This window comes from Capra hircus, chromosome 11, assembly GCF_001704415.2.
Source record: "Capra hircus breed San Clemente chromosome 11, ASM170441v1, whole genome shotgun sequence".
Classification (NCBI taxonomy): domain Eukaryota; kingdom Metazoa; phylum Chordata; class Mammalia; order Artiodactyla; family Bovidae; genus Capra; species Capra hircus.
The window spans coordinates 45490260-45511189 of record NC_030818.1 but is presented as its reverse complement, the minus strand read 5'-3'; the positions used below and the strand labels follow the sequence as shown (position 1 = coordinate 45511189).

The window sequence follows — 20930 nt, the reverse complement described above, 5'->3', positions numbered from 1 at the left end:
AGGGCAAGTGGGCATCTGGAGGGCTCCTGTTGACCTGAGCTGGCCAGGTCTGACTGTCAAGCATCAGTGATTTGGGGCAGGCTGGGTGTTCCTTTGCTCCTCGCCGAGCACTTGTTCACGTCATCTTTGTCTCCAAGTCGTTCCCTGACCTCGCCAGGCTGCTGTCGCTTTCTCTCAACTCTCAGCTTCCTTTCTCTGCTTCTGAACTCATGGATTCTGTGAGCGTCTGGATTGTCCCAGTGGTTCTCACAGCTGGGAAGCCTCTGGAGGTCTGGAGTGTTCAAGCTGGGGCTGTGCCTACGTTTCCTCCTGGAAGCCAGCTGTCCTGGGGTAGCTGTTGGCAGGGAACCTTCATCTATTTTGTATTTTTGATTTTTAAGGAGCAAAACAGAAGCAAAACAGTTGAGGGTCTGACTTGGGAAATTTACAAGTGGGCGTTTATAGTGGAGCGTGAATTGGTGGTCAAGTGGTTGGGGTGTCTTTCTGCACTGATGTGAGGTAATGGTCCTATCATATTAGCCCATGTGCTCAGCCAAACTCTAGTGACAAGAGTTAGCTGTAGGAACCAGATGGACCACTTACAGTTCTTCTGTGGTTGTTTCTTGTAGCCTAGTGTGTACAGTTGAGTTTGAAAAGTGAGGTTCATTTGACAGCTTGGTGTCTCTGTAGAATCCTGGCAAGAGCCTGGAGATGACCTGGCCTAGAGCTCTTCTGTGACAATCAGGCAGGTTGACATACTTGTCCAGGGTAACAAAGCGCTTCACGGCACAGCTGGGAGCAGCCCCGGGCCAGGGTGGGTGGCAGGAATTGCAGTCTGGAGCCCAGCCCCTTAAGACCCCTCTTGGAGCCTGCATGTGCCTCGTCACCAGCATATGCCTCGTCCAGAGTGGCATGTGGTCCTAGAGCCTTGGGAGATAGGGTGTCTCTTTTTCTCTCTCCCTGAAGGCCCACTTTGCACTGAGGAGCATCTTCTCCTGGGACACTTCAGAGGGGCCCTTGTGTCTCAGCAGCTCCCAACCCAGCAGGCAGTACTGGTCAGCTGTGCACCCCCCACCCACCCAGTCCCACAGGAGCATTTGAGGGAAAAACAGACACATGCACGTCTCTGGAGAAAGCACCATCTGTTGTTTTCTCCACTGGACCTTTGTCCTCACCCAGAAAAGAAAACAACGTATGGACTGATAATAGCAGTAAACACCACAGTCACAGTTGTACAGCTCTTGCTGTGCGCTGGACACGGCACACATCCTTTCCTCAGGCTTCAGACCCTTACGGTTGCCCCACCCACCCCCGCAGGGCCACTGACATCCTCCTGCTACAGATGCAGAAACCCAGTAGAGAGAGTGCAGAACCGCCAGGCCACAAGCCAGTGGGGCAAGAGCTGAGCTCAGAGCCTGGTCAGAACTGGGGTTCAGTTGTCTGCCAGCCATTTACCCCACAAATGTGTTGACCCTGTGTGCACTCTGTTCTTCGTTACTGTATTTCATTTTACTGAGCAGGTGTGGGCTCAAAAAGTTGCTCTGTGAGCCTCTGCCAGTGACAGATGCTAAGTGATGCTTCAGAAGGTCATAGTGAATGCTTGCCACCTCCCAACCACTCCCTACTCCCCCAGGCACATCACATTCAGAGATGCTTGTGCTGATGGATCGGGTATATGTGTTGAGAGGTACTAAATATGTATTTTTAATTACAATTTATAATGAAAACCTTTCAAAAATTCTTTTCCCTGGCATCTGTGCTACCATTTGACTTTCACATTTGGTAGAAAATCCTATACTTCTGAACCAGTGTTTTTTTTTTTCAGGCTTACACATTCAGTTATGTTATTTGCCTGCCTGCTCATGGGGGAACGGGCTCTCTTAGGAGTAGGAATGGAAGTTCTGCCTCTGGACTCGTGGATCCATGTGATGGTGTGCTCTGCCCTGACACGTCTCCCTCTGTGCCAGCTCCTGGCAAGTCTGCCCACGGGAAAGGGGACCATCTGGGCACGTGGATGGTGACTTGCTCCTTTGTCCCGTCAGCCTGACCCAGGCCATGTGGGTTTGCCACAGGGATGGGAGGTCCCATCCATCCGACAGCCATCCATTTCTCCTTCCTCCCTCCGGTCCTAGATGTCCCCTCCCTGAACTTGGGGCTCCGTATGGCATATAATAGCATGTTTCATTGCAGGGTAAGGTATAAGCCTAAAGTGCACATGCCTAGGAATAAAAAAAGTAAAACCTCCTGGATTTACTGCAAGTTGGGAGAGTGGGGACACAGGCAGGTGGATCAGGAAATGGTGCCCTCAGGTTCTGGGGGCATAGCCTGGCTAGAGTAGGGCCTCCTGCCCTGGCCATGGAGTTGCTGGCTTACAGACATGTGGTGCCTGGACAGGGGAGGATCTCAAGGCATATGGAGGGGTCAGCAGTGCATACTGGGGTGGGGGGGGCAGGGGTGGGTATCAGGCTGCTCCTAATTAACTTGAGCTTTCCTGGCATCCCAGGTGTGTATCCCTGGAGAGATCAGTCTGCAAGGACTGATGAGGCAGACAGACTTGTGATGGTGAGATAGAAAATGGAGCTTGTGAACCCGGCAAACACTAGTTGAATGCCTGGCCTGAGCCAGGCCCCAGGCCCCGGGACGATGAGAGCGGCAAAGGGAAAGGGTGCTGGGCAGGTGGGTGTGTGCGCCGCAGGCCTGGGGGTCCCGGTGGTGTTGCTGATGGGTCTGAGCACATCCAGGGATCAATCCCCGTTTTCCTCTGGAGGGAAGGCATCTAGCAAGTGAGTGACAGTGGTGCTGAGCTGAGTATGTGTCTGGGGCAGAGAATGCCAGCCTGGGTGGGTCCACTCTGGAAGTCAGCACCCAGCTCCCCATGGTTCAGGCCATCACGACACCCCTTTTTATTCCTTTGATCTCCCCACTGGACAGGGGAGTAGGAACTAAGGGAATTCTCAGGACCAAGCTGTCTGTGTGCTGTCTAGTTTCTCAGTCATGCCTGACTCTGTGCAACTCCATGCACTGTAGCCTGCCAGGTTCCTCGGTCTGTGGAATTTCCCAGGGAAGAATACTGGGTGGGTTGCCATTTCTTCTTCTAGGGGATCTTCCCAACCCAGGAATCTAACCCTAAGTCTCCTGCATTGGCAGGTGGGTTCTTTACCAGTGAGCCACCAGGGAAGCCCAAACTGTCTTTACCGCAGGGAATTAAGGGAGAAAGAAGTACAAGCTATCCATAGATGTGCATTGGTATCCTTTTGGGAAAAAAAATAAAGATCTGCCAGTGGCCACAGTTTCCCTACTGTGGAAGCTCCCATGCTGGTGTAGCTCGGAGGCGTGGTGGGCAAGTGGCCACCTCTCAGGAAAGCCCAAGAAGCACAGCCAACCCTGCCGTCCAGGGGCACGTCCCCAACTCGGGCATCGTGCCTTCCTCCCTAGGCTCGCTTCTACAAGGTTGCGGAATTCTGTGCATTATTTAAACAGGTTAAATCATTTTACCCTAGGGCTTTTCAAGCTGTATTCCTCATGCACAGGAAGTGATGTTTCACGTGGCAGCTTGGCCCTGACTCACGTATGTAACTGAAGCAGTTCTGTGTTTAATGCACTCTGACATCTTCTGTTTTGTTTCCTTTTAAAAAGAAGACGGTGCATACATACAGGCTGCTCAGACCCCCTTAAACTGATTTTCTGATCCACTTGTGGGTTTGCCACCAGAATATGAAAAATTCTGCCTTAAATTTACTGCATGCGCTGTTTTTTCTAAGTCACTCATCACTGCTTGTGCGAAATCTGTGCAGTTTTGAAAGAAGGGAAGGAAGGAGAAGGGTACGGGTTTCTACCCAGGGTTGCTGCTCTGTTGCCACCCTGGGAGGGTGCTGAGTGTCCCCAGAGTGGAGGACAGGTGGTGGCCAGCAGAGCAGGACAGGCTTGAGGGGTCTGAGAGGTAGGGAGGGTCTTCAAGGTCCTTTGGTCCAATTTCCCACCCACAACACAGATGATACCTCTGTCCTGATGCAGAAGATATTTTTGTACGGATGCCTTTTTGTTTATTTTGTTTTCCTCCTAGTGGCATATGGCTACTCTCATCATTTTCACTGTTACATCATTATACTGTTTTATCCTCATGGTTCAGAGAAGGCAATGGCACCTCACTCCAGTACTCTTGCCTAGAAAATCCCATGGACGGAGGAGCCTGGTAGGCTGCAGTCCATGGGGTCGCTAAGAGTCGGACACGACTGAGCGACTTCACTTTCACTTTTCACTTCCATGCATTGGAGAAGGAAATGGCAACCCACTCCAGTGTTCTTGCCTGGAGGATCTCAGGGACAGGGGAGCCTGGTGGGCTGCCATCTATGGGGTCGCACAGAGTCGGACACAACTGAAGCGACGTAGCAGCAGCAGCATCCTCATAGTTTGCTGGTGCTCTGGCTTTTTTTTTGTTTGTTTTTTTTTGTAGGAAAGCAGAGATCAGATATGGTAATTCCTAGCTTTCAAGCGTTTGGCCACTGTTACCTCTGTTGGTGACTGGCTGGTCACAGCCAGGGGCCAAGTCCGGGGGGCAAGTCCCTTCTGCATCAGTGTGCACGCGCTGCCCCTTGGCTAGGGCCCTGCGTGGAGCCCTTGTGGGGTCCCACTCCGCTGAACCTGGTCCCTGTCCTGAGCTTTGCTGTTTCTCCACAGGCCTCGGAAGGACCCGTCGGAAGACGAGCGCACGCGATGCCTCCCCTACGCCCAGCACGGATGCCGAGTTCCCCACCAACGGGGGCGGCGCCGACCGCATCTACGACCTCAGCATCCCCGCCGTGGTCAAGTTCGCGTATGCAGCGGAGCGCGAGGACGAGCTGTCGCTGGTGAAGGGCTCGCGCGTCACCGTCATGGAAAAGTGCAGCGACGGCTGGTGGCGGGGCAGCTACAACGGCCAGGTGGGCTGGTTCCCGTCCAACTATGTGCTGGAGGAGCTGGACGAGGCAGCCGGCGATGCGCCCGGGGGCTCAAGCCTGCGGCCCGGTGCCACGCTCAGCAATGGGCAGGGCGCGCGGGCGCTGCAGGTGGTGCAGACGCTGTACCCTTTCAGCTCGGTCACCGAGGAGGAGCTCAACTTCGACAAGGGCGAGACCATGGAGGTGATCGAGAAGCCCGAGAACGACCCCGAGTGGTGGCGCTGCCGCAACGCGCGTGGCCAGGTCGGCCTGGTGCCCAAGAACTATGTGGTGGTGCTGAGCGAGGGCCCGGCCCCGCATGCTGGCTCCGGACCCGCGGGGCCTGCTCGTGCCGGCCGGTTCGCAGGCCGCGAGTGGTACTACGGAAACGTGACTCGACACCAGGCCGAGTGCGCACTCAATGCGCGGGGCGTTCAGGGCGACTTCCTTGTGCGGGACAGCGAGTCCTCGGTGAGTGCAAGATGGGGTGGGTGGGCAGAGGGGTGTGCGTGTGTATGTGTCTGGGTATGCACATATGTGGGCATCTCTGTGTGCACCAGGCGTACAGGGCTACTTCTTCCTGCCTAACAGCGAGTCCTCAGTGAGTACAGGGTTGGATGGGTGGAGAGGTGTGCATGTATGCACATGTATGTGTGTGTGTGCATGTGTGTGTGCACCTCTGTATGTGTGTACCAGGTGTGCAGGGCGACTTTCTCATCAAGACAGAGTCATTGATGAGTGTGGGGCAGGATGGGTGAAGGGGTGTGTACACATGTCTGGGTGTGCACAGGTGTGCATCTCCATGTGTGTGCATGTTTGCAACTTCCTTGTCAGAACAGAGAGTGCTCAGTGAATGTGGGGCGGGGTGGGTGGAGAGGTGTGCATGTGTGTGCACATGCGTGTGCACATCTGGGTGTGCATGTAATGCACATCTAGGTGTGTACACATGTGGGTATGCACAGGCTTCCTCCTCAGGGCAGAGAACCCTCGGTGGGTGGCTGGCGCACAGGAAGGAAGCAGAGAGCATGAAAGTGTGTGGAGGTGTGTGAATGGCCTCAGACAGCAGGGGTATGTGGGGCTCATGTTAAGCAAGATGAACACAGATGCTCTATACAGCCTGTGTCCTGAGGCCCCAGCCCCACCTTATGCTGACATCCACTTGGACTGCCCAGCCTTGGCTGTACCTCTGCTCCGCAAGGTGTGTTCTTGTAGGTGAGATGGCAAGTATGGAGTGTCTCAGCTTCTGGAGACTTTGCTGCCTCTTGAGTGGGGTCCCCCCTGTTCTGTCCTGCAGACCCAAACATCATTTTCTCCCCGGGTTTCCCTGTGTTGATGACCCAAACTTGTTTCCTCTCTTGGTCTGAGGTGCATCAGATGTTCTCAGCAAGGCAGACACCCTGTTTCTGACACAATCTTTTGTTGGTTGGTGTTTTTTTCTTTTTAAAGTGTGTAATCCTCAGTACGTCTCTGCCACAGGCACCACTGAGTTTATCTCTGAAAAGCTTTTAAAGCACTCAGGAACAGAACTAAAAAGGAAAAGGGCAATTGTTTTAAGAGAGGGGTTTGTGTGTACAAGTTGAGTCAGCGGTATGAGGCCTCTCGACTTGGAGCATACCTGTTTCCAGCACAGATTTGGGGTCTGTGTTTCAGGTGTGTGGCCAAGTCTGTCTGGGAGAACTGGGCTGTCATTCCAGGTACCTTTTTGTGTTTTCATTGTGGAGGTACTAAGCTGGTTTTGTCAGTCCTTTTAAATATACCTGCCAGAGTGAAGCAAAAGTTCTGAGGATGGAGTCCAGTATGATCATTTTCTGTTGGTTCCTATAGACTTCAGTTTAATTGTATAAATGCAGCCTGTAAGACTAGTCAGCCCATGCTATGTACTGTAATTGTCCCCTGAAAAGGTTGATACTACGATTACTAAGTGCACAGTCAAGATTCCTGTTGACTGATCTAGAGGGAGTTCAAGCCCACAAAAGTGGTTTCCCTTCAGACAGAGAGGGGCAGCTGTGATGGGGTGGAAACCAGCCCCCCAGTGGTGGCAGCAGTTCATGGTGGTGAGCACATGGGACCTAAACAGTAGCTGCATCTGAAATCTGGGCAATGAGCTTTTCTCATCCAGAGTCAGTGGTTTCTGGCAGGACATCACATTAAGTTGTTCTCACATGAAGTCTGCTCCATGCACAGATCAGGAGGCTTCAGAGAATCAGGTCCAGAGCACTTGCAACCCCCCTGAGCAGAAACTCAAAGAAAGCACCAGAAATCCCGTCACAGTAGGAGGTGATCGAGGGACAAGGATGATTCAGAGTCAAGGAGTCTCATCCTGATTTAGGAGCATTGGGTTTGAAGAAGCTTCTTAGAAAGGAGAGGGATAAGAGTAGCCCCCCAGAGTGAAGACAGTGCCCCCAGGTTCTTCTCTATGGGGCTGGGGAAGGGGAAAGTCTTTAGCAGGAGGCAGACAGTGTCACTGGCTTAGAGAAAACCTGTGATTTGTCCATGAGACAAGCACCTACAGGCCGTGGTCACTGTCAGACCTTGGGACCAGGTCCTTCTAGAGGTAGAGGAGGGTAACTTATCTACACTGCACTCCTAGGAACTTGAAGAAGCAGCAGTGTGACATTTGTCTTGGGTTATGAGAGGAGAAGGCCTTTTCTAAATAACTAAAGTATTGCTTGTTATTTTAACCATTTTTGGGGGGGAGCCTTTCCACATTTTGTTCCTTCTGTTTTAATTTAGAAAACTGAGCTATGACAGCTCATCGTGTAACTGGGCCACTGGCTCTCGGGGTGGGGAAGAGGCTCTCTGGGACTTGCTTAGCTCTGCCGCTGCCATGGCCCCGGCTCGGCCTGAAGGCTGCCATGTGGCCCAAGGGTGTGCTGGGCTGCTTGTCCGGCGGGAACTCGCTGTTACACGTGGCGCTGTCTGCTGTGTATGTGCCTGTCTTGTGCCAAAGAGATGCTCAGGGGCCTCTCAGTCGTGCTGCTGCTCTTCTCCTGATGGCAGGGCGAGCCAGCTGCACTGTCTTCATGCTCGTAACTATCTCTTTGCCCACCTGTCATCTGCAACCGCGAGGAGCCGTTCAGATGGACAAGTCCATCACTTATCCATTTTCTGCCTCCACTGCCTCTGCTTCCTGCCTGCACCTTCCCGTCTTCTTTCTGCCTGTTGTCTTTTTCCCTGTTCACTCTGCCATCTCTAAGGTGAGAGCCTACCGTTCAAAGCTGCGTGAGCCCGAAGCCCCACAGGCTGACCCGGCTTCAGGGTCCCGTTTCTGTAGGATCCACAGGCATCCCCATTCAGTTTCCTTTTCCTTCCTCTAGGTCTGTGTGCTCAGGGCTCACCTCTGGTCACTGCAGGACCTGTGATTCCTCAGTAAGCATAGCCGCTTTTTTAGAGTGCCTCTTCAAGATGCGTTTCATTTTTTTAAATATCCCGAACAATCTCAGTATAAATGAGCAAGATTCTTGCATGATACTTTGCATTTAAAAATATTCCATATTTTTCTGTATTGAAAAGCAAAAAGATCTGAGTTCTGGGAAATCTGTGCTTGGGCGGGGGGTCGGGGGGAGGGGTGGACATATTTCAGAACAACAAGCAAAGCATTGGCATATCCTACGATATCCGCGGTCAGTGATGTGTGGGTATTTCAAAGCCGTGTGTTAGACATGGTTTATCAGCCAGTGAATGGACCAGATGACCCTGCTTTGGCCCTTTTCTATCTTGCATCTCAGTATCGAGTTTTCTCTCCCCCCCACCTCTTGCTCTCATTCCTCGCCTCTAATTGTCATTTACCTTTAGCAGCTAAAGATGGAACAGTGTCAGTTCTTCGTATTTAATCATTATATTCCATCCATATCTCATTAAATCTAGAAAATTCAAAATTCCTACCTGCCTTCTCATCTAATGCTCATTGTAAATCCTTATGTATTTGTTCAGACTTACTCTGTGGATACGGCTAGGAAACTGTATTACAGTGAAGAATAACCAGTAACTAAATTTCTGTGTAATCTGTAAACTGTCAGTGTTTTATTTTTTCAGTTGCTGTAGAAAGTGACAGCTTACAAACTAGGTTGAGGTCTGCAAAGCATCAGCCTGTGTTATAGGAAGCCGTTTTTCTCTGTAAGATGTTAAAGATCCCAAAGAGATCATCTATTTCCCCATATTTTGTGTCCCTATGTTTTTGTGTCATTTATTACAAAGGGCTTTGGATGGAGTTTTATCTCTGCCGTATTATGTGTTAAAGAAGGTGAAGAGTGCTGAATCCCCTTTTTTGGAGGGAGATGCTGTAGAAAGTGGAACAGAGGGCTGCTTGTTACCTGAAACCTGAATTGTGGTGAGAGCAGAAGGAGGCGGTGCAGGCGGCTGGGCTGTGCCACTGGGTGCCCTGGGGGAATCCCAGTCACGTGGCCAAGTGGCTCCTCCTAGTCCACGGAGGAGACCTCCCATCGCCCTCTCCTGCATGCTGCCCAAACTCTGCTCTCTCCTTCTGTGGACCTTCACACACATCTGGAAAACTGTAGAGTACAGCTGCCCCCATCCCCCTAGCACCCCCCTCCCTGCGCAGTCTAGGCACACACGCCGTCCACACCTCACTCCTCCTCCTTTCCGTCTGGGAAGCCTCCGTGAGCCATGCTCCTGGGTCCCACGATGGGGCCTGTGCTCACAGTGTAACTGCCTTCATTCGTGGCTGTGCTGTCCCCATGGCAGCCAGGTTGGCACTGGAGTGCATGGTGTGTCATCCTGTCGGCCGTTGAATCCTAGCACTGCATGAGACCTTAGAAAATATTCTCCACATTCACTGATGATGCAGTTGTCCAGCATGTATGTGTAGATTCAGAGTGACTGGGAGCCAGCAGCAGCCAGAGGAGGTGCCAGCATGCCCAGCCCTTCCTCTGTGCCCACTGACACCTGGGCTTGTGAACTCAGGTCAGACTTGGTGGCCTCTGGCTCAGGATTGCTGCCACCAGGGGTCCAGACAACCTCCCTTCAGGCTGCAAGTGGAACATGAAGAGAGATGAGTGTCCAGTAAATCAGTGGGAACTGAAAAACAGTTCTTTCAAACTAGAGTGTAAGTGTGAGTGTGTGCATGCTCAGTAGCTCAGTCCTGTTCAACTCTTTGCAACCTCATGGACTGTAGCCCACCAGGCTTCTCTGGTGAAATTTCCCAGGCAAGAGTGCTGGAGTGGATAGCTATTTCCTACTCCAGGGGATCTTCCTGACCCAGGCATCAAACCTGCATCTCATCTCCTGCATTAGCAGGCTGATTCTTTACCACTGAGCCACCTGAAAACTCTGTCAAATAATTCATCTGTAACAGTATTCAGAAACATTTTCATAAAACCCCCAGATCATTAGCTCCCTTGATGTAAATGTTTATTGACATACTTGCTGTTGTTGTTTAGTCACTCAGTTGTGTCCGACTCTTTGCGACCTCATGGACTGCAGCATGCCAGGCTTCCCTATCCTTCACCATCTCCTGGAGCGTGCTCAAACTCGTGTCTGTTGAGCTGATGATGCCATCCAACCATCTCATCCTCTGTCACCCTCTTCTCCTCTTCTCAATCTTTCCCAGCATCAGGGTCTTTTCTAATGAGTCAGCTCTTCACTTCAGGGGCCCAGAGTATTGGAGCTTCAGCATCAGTCCTTCCATTGAATATTCTGGGATGGTTTCCTTTAGGATTCACTGATTTGTTCCCCTTGTAGTCCAAGGGACTCTCAAGAGTCTTCTCCAGCACCAGTGTTTGAAAGCATCAATTCTTTGATGCTCAGTCTTCTTTATGGATATACTGCTCTCATGTAAATTCACAAATACCTATTAGAAATGATTCCCCCCAAGAATTAAAAGCTGTAGTGGAAATTAAAAAAAAAAAAAAAGTATCTTGGGACTTCCCTAGTGGTCTAGTGGCTAAGACTCCGAGCTCACAATGTGGGGGACCCAGGTTCAATCCCTGGTCAGGGAACTAGACCCTGCATGCTGCAACTAAGACTCAGAGCAGCCAAATCAGTCAGTATTAAAAAAAAAAAAAAAGAAATGAGTCTAATAAATTGTAATATGAGAAAGGTGTGCACAGCTGGCACGTGTATTAATAGCACCAGTGTAAACCTTTCCGTCTTCCTACTCCATTTCTTATTAGCTGTAACTGCAGAAGGACTGTGAACAGGCTTGTCTCCTAGGCTGGAGGGCTCCATTTTCATTTACAGAAGAGAGGTAATTCAGGCTTTGCTCCCAGTAATCTGCTGACCACTGCAGTCAGTTAGCAAGGAGAAAAGAACATAGAAATTGCTAGGGTTTCTTTGAACTGTATCCCTTGCTTTTAACAGCACGCAAGCACTGGCAGACCCAGAGCGAGGGGTGGGAGGCCCGCAGCCTCGGTAGGCTCACTCCGGCCCTCCCAGCGAATGTTTTCTGCCCTTACTGTGGTTTCTCGGGGGCTTTCCTGGTGGCTCAGATGGTAAAGAGTCTGCCTGCAGTGTGAGAGACTCGGGTTCAATCCCTGGGTTGGGAAGATCCCCTGGAGAAGGAAATGGCAACCCACTCCAGTATTCTTGCCTGGAGAATCCCATGGACAGAGGAACCTGGCAGGTTACAGTCCATGGGGTCGCAAAGAATCGGACATGACTTCGCTTTTCTGTGGTTTCTCAGCAAGTGAAGGGGAAACACCTTGTCCGATGAGATGAGCTGAGGAGCCCAGATGCAGGGAGGAAGGTTTGCATTCTGCTCTGCTCGGCTCTCCGTAAACATTTCTTTCCTGGAGGCCGGCAAGCCCACCTCTTCTCTCTACTGCCAGGAGTCTTTACTGCCTGTCCTTTGAAAACAGTTCCTTCTCGACTTGCAAGAGAAATTCTGCAAGAAGTGTTTACATTTTGGTCTCAAGATGCGGGCGAGGAAAGTACTTGCCCACCGGAGATGGTGTCTGAGGCATCTCACCGACCTCTAGGGGCCAGTGACTGCAAATCAGTCCCACCCCAGATGCTGGGCTCGTGGGCTTCAGTCCTCTTCTCAGTGTGGTTGAGCCAGCAGACCCCTGTCAGGTTTCTGTGACATGCTTAGCTTCAGAGGGTTGCTGAGCCTTTCTGGCCCTATGCCCACAGCCAGTGCAGACCAATGTGGCTCCATCCTTCATGTGACTTCCCCAAGGCTGTTGGGACAGACAAGCCTGTAAGGACCAAGACTGGTGGCCCCAACTTCTCGGGGATCCACTCCCCACCCCTCCACCCCCCACTTCTGGAGCAGCCCCTTTTCTTGTCAGATCCAGGAGGCTGGCTTCTTGAGAAGGGAAGAGAATCCTGGCTGTGCCACCCAGGGGGTCCCCTGCAGGGAGTATCTAGAGCAAGGTCTGACCCCTCAGGGCGGAGTCAGACAGGCTTCCCCAGCCTGGGGGTGGGCTTTGTCACGGAGCCACCTCCTCCAAGGTGCGTCTTAGCATGTAAATCACATTCCTGTCTTGTTCTCATGGCCCTGAACACTTGAAAGCACTGTGGGTGGTTCACTCAGACCTCATTTCAAACTGCATCTGAAGCCCCTGGATGGCCCTGCCCCTGAGCTGCTCATTCAGGGGGTCTGCAGTGGGGCCTGAGAATTGGCTTTTTCTGACAAGCACCTAGGTGATGCTACTGGACTTGGGAGCACAAATTGAGACCCCTTGGCCCAGTTCATCCTCAGGCTTCCTTTAGAACTTGGTGACATGTAACAGTGCATTTTAACACATAGATCAGAAGCACAGAGATGCTGGAATGAGAGTTCTCTGAAGGTTCAGCACCCCCTGCTTGGTATAAACTTAATTCCTCCCATGTCCTTAACTTCAAGGTTTCTGCTTAGGAGCCCACAGAATTAAAAATTACTGTCTCTGCTACAGTGACCAGTTTTACTGCCGTAATGCATATGTACAGGAGACATATCAGGAGGCTAAATTAAGGCGCTTAAATTAAAAGCAAATTCAGAAAGTCAGCTGCTGATTGTGGGGCATAAGTAAAATTGAGCCTGTCACATAGTGACGCCGTCTCACACACTCCCTCCGTACGATGCCACTTTATCTATGAACTGATTAAGAGTCTCTAAAACTAGCTCAGTGCCCGGCTGGTCCTAAACGTAAAACTGAAGTCGCCTTCTATCTTTATCAGAAGGCACAGGCTTTTGGCACAGAATGTATATGCTTCTAAAAATGAACAGATCTTGAAACTACACATTGCTTCTTGAAAACCGGAAACCCCAAGAGAGAGCTGAGCAGTCCCTAACATGTATATACTGCTGGACACAGGGCATGGTGACTACTCCAGTCTTCCCCCCCCAGAACTGACTGCCACATGACAGGGGCCAAGGGGCTGATGCTCAGGCGTCCTGTGCAAAGCACCTGTCTGGCGGTACCTGTTTACTTTGTTCTGTTTTCAGAACCACACACAGCATCCAGCTTGGGTGAGAATACTGATAACAGAGGCCAGCTCACGTTCATCTTGATCAGTAAATGTAAATGTGAAAATAGCAGTGATTTGAGAATTGTGCAGTTGATTACTTAAAATGTCCTTCTGTGCCGTTTAGACTATTTTAACTTTTTTGTATTGAAGTATGGCCAATTAATGAGGCTTTCCCGGTGGCCTCAGCGGTAAAGAATCCGCCTGCCAATTCAGGAGATGCAGGAGACTCAAGTTTGATCCCTGGGTCAAGAAGATCCCCTGGAGGAGGATATGGCAACCCACTCCAGTGTTCTTGACTGGAGAATCCTGTGGACAGAGGAGCCTGGCAGGCTACAGTCTCTGGGATCACAAAGAGTCGAACACGACTTAGCGACTAAACAACAGTGGCCGATTAGCAATGTTGTGATAGTTTCAGGTGCATGGCAGAGGGACTCAGCCATACATACACATGTATCCGTTTTCCTCCAAACTCTCCTCCCTTCCAGGCTGCCACATAACACTGAGCAGAGTTTCTTGTTTTATACAGTATGTCCTTATTGGTTACCTGTTTTAAATATAGCAGTGTGCACGCTGATGGCTGATTGATTCGATGAATCATTCATGATGACTCATTTCTTTTTTGGGGAAGGGGCATAAGAGATCAAGTTGGGAAAATAATTTTCAAGTTCTGTATACCCCTAATCCTCTAATGAATGGCTGTGATTCTGGAAATAACACACAACCCAAGGCCTAACTGGATCTAGATCTTCCCATCTCTTCCTGAAATTTTATTCCCCCAGTGTTTCCTGGGTTCCCCCAAGGCATTGGGCCCTGGGTTTAGCATAGAGATAAGATGAGGTTTTCCCCTCAAAGATTTATTTGGTCTGTTTTGGGCAAAGGGACACACAATTACTAACTAACTAACTGAATATGTCTATCTCTGTGATACTTTTAAAAAATCTATTTATTTTAATTGGAGGATAATTACAATATCGTGATGCTGACAGTTGTGACTGTTGGGGACCAGTGGCCCACCCCAGATCTGGGTTCTCCTAGATACCCCTTTCCCTGTCATTCGTTTATATGGAGTTGTCTCTCATTTTGCAAGATCTGTTCACTTTTGATCAAACATTTGCAGAGTCAGTGTAAAAACCGATGAAGGGATGCTTGTTGGTTTTGTCCTGGTGGGAGACATGTGAGCAGGGGCTGGGTTGGTGGGTCGTCACCAGCAGTGAGTTGCTGGTTTGGGGAAGGGTGAAAGTCTGGGCTCAGAATTCACTTTAGACCTGGATCATACAGCTCCCACCATCTCTTGGGCTCTCTGTGGACACAGCCGTGGATTAGACGCAGCCCTGACCAACAGATGTGTCAGGATGTCTTCTGCTGGACAATAGCCAAGGAGATGTTTCAGTGGAAAAGAATCCATATGCCAGTGCGGGAGACGTGGATTTGATCCCTGGGTTGGGACAATTCCCTGGAGAAGGAAATGACAACCCACTCCAGTGTTCTTGCCTGGATAATCCCACGGATAGAGGAGCCTGGTGGGCTGTAGTCCATGCGGTCTCGAAGAGTCAGACACGACTGAGCAGCTAAGTGACAATAACAACAAAGCCAAGGAGAGTGGAGCTTATCCAGTCTGGGGATGCAGAGGCATCTCCACGTGGCCATTCTGCGCTCTGAGCCCCTCAGGAATGGTTGAGCAGGGAGAGGGACAAGGGGTGGCTCAGAAACAGCAAGAACAGGAGTGACAGTGAGACGGCAGGGTGGGACATCCTTCCCTCTCATTGATTGTCATTGTCTGTGTCACCCATCATGTTCCAATCTCATTCCTTGTAGTTATCCACCTTTCCTAGCTGCTTATTGAAGGCACTGTCTTTTTTCTGTTGTGTATTCTTGACTCCTTTGTCACAGATTAATTGACCCTGAGAGTGTGGATTTATTTCTGGGCTCTCTATTCTGTTCCACTGACTTTTTTTTTTATCAAAGATTATAATTGTACAATATAGAGAAGTATAGAACAAAACACAATTATTGGAGGATAACTACCCTACAATATTGTGTTGGCCTCTGCCACACATCAACATGAATCACCCACAGGTATACATGGGTCCCCTCCCTTCTGAAGCCCCGTCCTGTTTCTCTCTGCATCCCACCGCTCTAGGTTGTCACAGAGCACTGGGTTGAGCTCCCTGTGTCATACAGCAAATTCCCACTGGCTCCCATACACATATGGTAATATGTATGTTTCCATGCTATTCTCCCAGTTCGTCCCACTCTCTCCTTCCCCCAGTGTGCCCAAAGGTCTGTTCTCTGTCTGTGTCTCTACTGCTGCCCTGCAAATAGGGTCATGAGTACCATCTTCCTACATTCCATACACATGTGTTAATACACAATATTTGTCTTTCTTTTTGTGACTTACTTCACTTTGTATAACAGACTCTAGGTTCATCCATCTCATTAGGACTCATTCGCATGCATTCTTTTTTTTTTTCTATAACTGGATAACATTCCAATTGCATATATATATATATATATATACACACACACACACTACAGTTTCTATATTCATTCATCTGTCTGTTCCATTGACTTTGGTGTCTATATTTGGGCCAGCACCATGCTGTTGGCTGAGCTCCTAATAGTGGTAGAAGCCAGAGGAAATGTATTTCTAGCCGCTGCCTATGTACAGACCACTTTCTACAAATCCAAGAACTAGCTGGGGAAATGAAAAATGTGTATTGGTTAGCATCAGTGCTGTACATTTCAGAACAAGTCTCCAGTTTTCAAATAGCGAAAGTACATTTTGCACCAAAAGTACTAAGTACAGTGTCACTTTTCTTCGATCCAGAACATGAGCATCTCACCAGCCTCCGAGTGGTTCTAAAGATCAGGAAGTGGCTGCCCTGGGTGTGGACTGGAGCCCAGGCTCCCCAGCTGGTGCACGGAGCCCAGTGGTAACCTGTGTGTGTTCTCTTTCCCCCACAGCCCAGTGACTTCTCCGTGTCTCTCAAAGCATCAGGGAAGAACAAGCATTTCAAGGTTCAGCTGGTGGACAACGTCTACTGCATTGGGCAGCGGCGCTTCCACACCATGGACGAGCTGGTGGAGCACTACAAGAAGGCCCCCATCTTCACCAGCGAGCACGGGGAGAAGCTCTACCTCGTCCGGGCGCTGCAGTGATGCCCCGGGAAGGCACCCTGGCTGGGCTCTCCTGCAGGCCCCATTCTCTCCGCCTGGTCCCTTCTTTGTCCAGGTCGGTTATTTGCCACCGCCCCACTCTTTGCCATCCCGGGCCCTCCCGGCTGGTTTTCGTGATGAGAGGTGGACAGAGCGAGTCGGTTCACTTTATTCCTCCTCCGTGGGAGACAGCCTTAGTCCATTCACACCGCTCGCGCCAGCAGACCCCCTTACAGACCTCGGGCGCCGTGTGGATGCACCAGAGCTGCCCTTATGTCCATGAGCCACAGAGCAGGCGGCACCTGCCTGGGGACCCCCAGTCCTGACCCCAGCAGTTCTCCATCCGTGTCGTTTGTGCTCCCACGGCTCCCAGGCTCTCCGGGGACAACCCTGGGCGCTGTTAGCAATACTGGAACCACCGGGCAAGACGGGAGGGAAGATGCTGTCCAGTGCCTTTGGGGCTGCGCTTGCAATAAAGAAAAGAGGTCCTGGAATGCCAGTTTGCAGAAGAGGGGCCAGAGACTGGGGGAGACGGTGGTTTCGGAAATTCCCCCCTGACGTGCCATCAGCAGAGTGCTCTTTCCTCTTGCCCTTCGGCTCGTTTGAATCTCACAGTGATGTATTTAATTCTCAAAGTCATATGTACCTGTAGCCATTTGTTGACACTAATGCAGATGATTAAGGAAAACAGGTGATCTTTGGGGAGGGAAGCAACCCACACTTCACACACACACACACACACACACATACACGCACACACAAAATATATATATATATATATATAGTATTTGCTTTACAGGGAAATTTTTCAGGGTTTACAAAAGGATATGTGATTGGTAGTAAGAGACACAGAATGTTTATGAAGAAATTGCATTTTCTTTTCTCTTTACATCCGAACTCCTTTATAGTTCCAGTATACAGTCTTGAGATGGCACATTCCTACAGTTGAGGAAGGGGTCTTGAGACCTCCCAAACTGCATACTCAGTTTTTTGGATATTGTAATAAAAAAGTATTATGACGAGACCCTGTGTGTGTTCGTCCTTTGCCAAGCCTGGACTGAGCAGTGGGGAAGGGGTTCCTATAAGCTTGAGCACTCTGCCCCCAGGGGAGTGCTTTGAGGAGGACTTCTAATAAACTTATTACTTGTGTGTTTTCTTTTTCTACGACCACATTTTTGTATCTTGAAATAATAAATTTTAATTAGCATGACGCCAAGAGAAACCAGAATCTCAAGTTTGGTCTTAAAATTACTCTGCAAATTATATACATCACCAGCCTGTTATCTGCTAGCCTTCTCTCCTCTGATTTCCTCTCCCCTCTCCTGCCTGCCTTGCATGCACTGGGGAAGCCGTTGTCCAGCCCCTCTGAGCACTGGGCACCAGGAATACAGAGCCAGAGAGCACTGGCTTGCAGCAGACGTGTGCCCATCTCTCCCTCTTTGCTGGACTCAGCATCCTCGTCCCAGCTCCTTGAGGTGGTCCTGCGATCATACCCATCACACAGACAGAGAAGGTGAGTCACCAGATGATTGCATGAGGGTGTGGCTGCTGCCTCCTGGAGCAGGTGGCAAGCCCAGGGTCTGGGTTCAGGACCACACCTCCCACCCCCCCACCCACCACAACGCTCCTCTCTGCAAGTTCATTGTATCTTTAGTTGTTGCCTTTGTTAAACGTTTGATGATAAATCAGAAACTTGGTGTCTGGTACCTGAAATTGATGGGACTTAGGTGACTCAGTGATAAAGAATCTGCCTGCCAATGCAAGAGATGTGGGTTCGATCCCTGGGTCAGGAAGATCCCTTCGAGAAGGAAGTGGCAACCCACTCCAGTATTCTTGCCTGGGAAATCCCATGGACAGAGCCTCGCGGGCTACAGTCCATGGGGTCTCAAAAGAGTCAGACACGACTTAGGAACTAAACAATCTGAGGTTAGGGCCACCCAGTTACGTAAGAATGGACCTCATGGTGAGTGAGGCAGACCATCACCTTAGACAAAACAGGTAGATCCTGGGCTTTGTCACGAAAATCCCACTTCCTCCCAACTCTCAGACCTTCCTGTCGTGAGTTCCACCTTGATCTCATGCAGGAGTCCCTCTATACTGAGAGTGCCTGGACACCAAAATGCTTATACAGCCATTCGGGAAGAAATAAAGGACACATTACAAACACATGTTTTGGCTTAAGGAACCTCTTTAAGGCTTATGGTTGTAACTGACAATTATTTTAAATCTCAGACAACTGAGGGGGGAATCTCTAGCTCCCTGGGGTCAATCAGGATTTGCCTCTGTGAGGTTCCGTGAGGGGGGTTTGGGGTGTCCGGCAGGGTCCCCATGTGGTTTGAAGTGTGGATCACCAGCAGTCCGTCCAGGTACACTTGTGCTGTCACCTTTCTGCACACCCAGGGATTCCCTGGACAAGCCTTGTGGTTCCCTTCTTTGCACAGGCATTGGAGGACAGTAACGCCTGGTGGCTTGTGGTCTGTGTGACTCTGCTCATATGTTTGCATTAAATGTGCCTTCATTTTCCAGGAAGAGCCTGTGACTTAGTCTCGAGCCACCAGGATCCCTACACGTGGCTTCTGCAGAATGCCAGACTCATGTTTCTTGGGCACTCAAGCTGCCCATCTGCTCTCCCAAAGTGCCTCTCAAAGGAAACTCTTAACTGGACAAGTCTTGCAGTTCCCTTCCTTGATATCTCCTGAAGATATGCCGTTTCCAAAGCATTTGTGGTGCCGTACCGCTGTGTCTTTGGTTTCCATGTGCTGACGGGTTCATGATCTGATCTTTCACCATTCCTACCATGCAGCACCAGAATGCCGAAATAGTGAGACCAAAGTTCAGATGGAGAGTGTAACAGAGTTGGAAAGTTTTCTCTTAAAATTCTACTTTTCAATAAATATAGGTCTGTTTTGGCCAACTGCTCCCTAGAATCCCTGCGTTTTTTATCAGCAAGTATGTGACTCGTGTATTTAGTATTTCTGCTCTAACACCTGGGCCAGGTGCCATCTGCTGTCCTGGGAAGGGCCAGGCCATACTTACTGGCCCCGTGACTTCAAGCACATTATCCAGCCATTCTGAGTGTTGGCTCACAAGTCAGGAGGGCTGCTTTCACCTCTGTAGTTCACAGGGTTGTGCAAGGTTGACTGGTGTGGCACTCAGGACAGGGTCGTCCTATGTGTGCAGGACCATGGGAGATGCCAGTCAGGCTACCTTGTGTCGAGTGGTCCACGTGACACCATCCTCGTCCTCATGCCCCTCGGCTTCCTCGGGAGCCCCATCCAGAGCCCTGGCTCCAGGAGGCCCTCTGGAGCGTAGTCCTCACTCTGTGGTTTCGGAGCCAGCCCACCCCGGCTTAGAACTCAGCCTCCTCCAGTGTTCAAGGAGGTTCCAGCTGACTCTGCATCCTGGAGCCACCGCCCCTCCTGCCCAGGAGCCATGCTTGATCCTGACCTCACCCTGCATCCTCACCTCGGCTGACTGGCAAGCCCACACCCTTGGAAGTCACCTCTCTGAGCCCCTTTGTTCTCTCTGTGTTATGTGGAACGAAGCCCCCCACCCTCCTCAGCCTGAGCTGACAGCACCAATAGCCATCGAGGGTCAGGCAAAAGTTGAAACCAACGTCCTGAAGACTTATGCTGAGTCTCAGCTCCTGTCACCGTGACAAAATACTATAGCCGAGCGGCTTAGAAACGTCAGATGTATTCCTGACAGTTCTGGAGGCTGGAGGTCACCAGGTCTCGTGGTCAGGCTGTGGCCAGGGCCTGCCCATTTGCAGACATCCACCCTGAACCCTCCAATGGCAGAGAGAGCCAGCTTTTCCTAGGCTGTTCTGATGAGGGTGCTCATGAGGGCTCCACCCTCCTGACACCATCACATCGGGGTAGATGTTAACTTGAAAGTGGAAAGTGTTAGTTGCTCACTCATGTCCAACTCTTGGCGACCCCATAGAGTGGAGCCCCCCAGAGGCTCCTCTGTCCGTGGAATTCTCCATGCAAGAATACAGGAGTGGGTTGCCATTTCTTTCTCCAGGATCTCCCTGACGTGGGATCAAACGTGGGTCTCCCGCATTGCAGGCAGATTCTTTACCATCTGAGCCACCATAAAAGTGGGGGTGATGCACCCTCTCCCAGCAGACAGTACCCCTGGCCAGATATAGTGACTCAGACCTGGAGGGTGACAGCTCCATCCAGAACAGGCTTCTCAAGGGCTCAAGTTCCAGCCTGGAGGGCAGGGGTTCCCAGACCTTCCCGGGCTGTGGGGCCTTGCAGGGCAGGTACTATCCTGACCTCTGACCCTGTGTGCACACCTGCTGCCTTACAGCCTGCCCTTTCTGGGGTCTAGAGAGAAACGTCTGATCATCAGGACTAGAATGGGCTTTTTCTTTTAACTGTATATATTTATTTACGCATTTATATGTATTGTAGAATATTGAATAATATTGGTAAAAATAGCAAACAACACTAAATATTGGTA

General features: G+C 50.5%; 1 protein-coding gene across 2 annotated transcripts in view; it reads left to right on the top strand.

Moving 5' to 3' along the window:
- The window catches only part of NCK2 (NCK adaptor protein 2), a 118432-nt gene extending 100823 nt beyond the window's left edge, over positions 1 to 17609 (top strand). The window contains exons 2-3 of one of the 2 annotated variants that reach the window (XM_018055325.1): positions 4657 to 5366; positions 16269 to 17609. In XM_018055325.1, the coding sequence (XP_017910814.1) occupies positions 4657 to 5366; positions 16269 to 16463 (905 nt within the window). In that variant the 3' untranslated portion in view covers positions 16464 to 17609. The remainder of the gene's footprint in view (positions 1 to 4656; positions 5367 to 16268) is intronic. The other variant, XM_018055323.1, reaches the window with a different exon arrangement.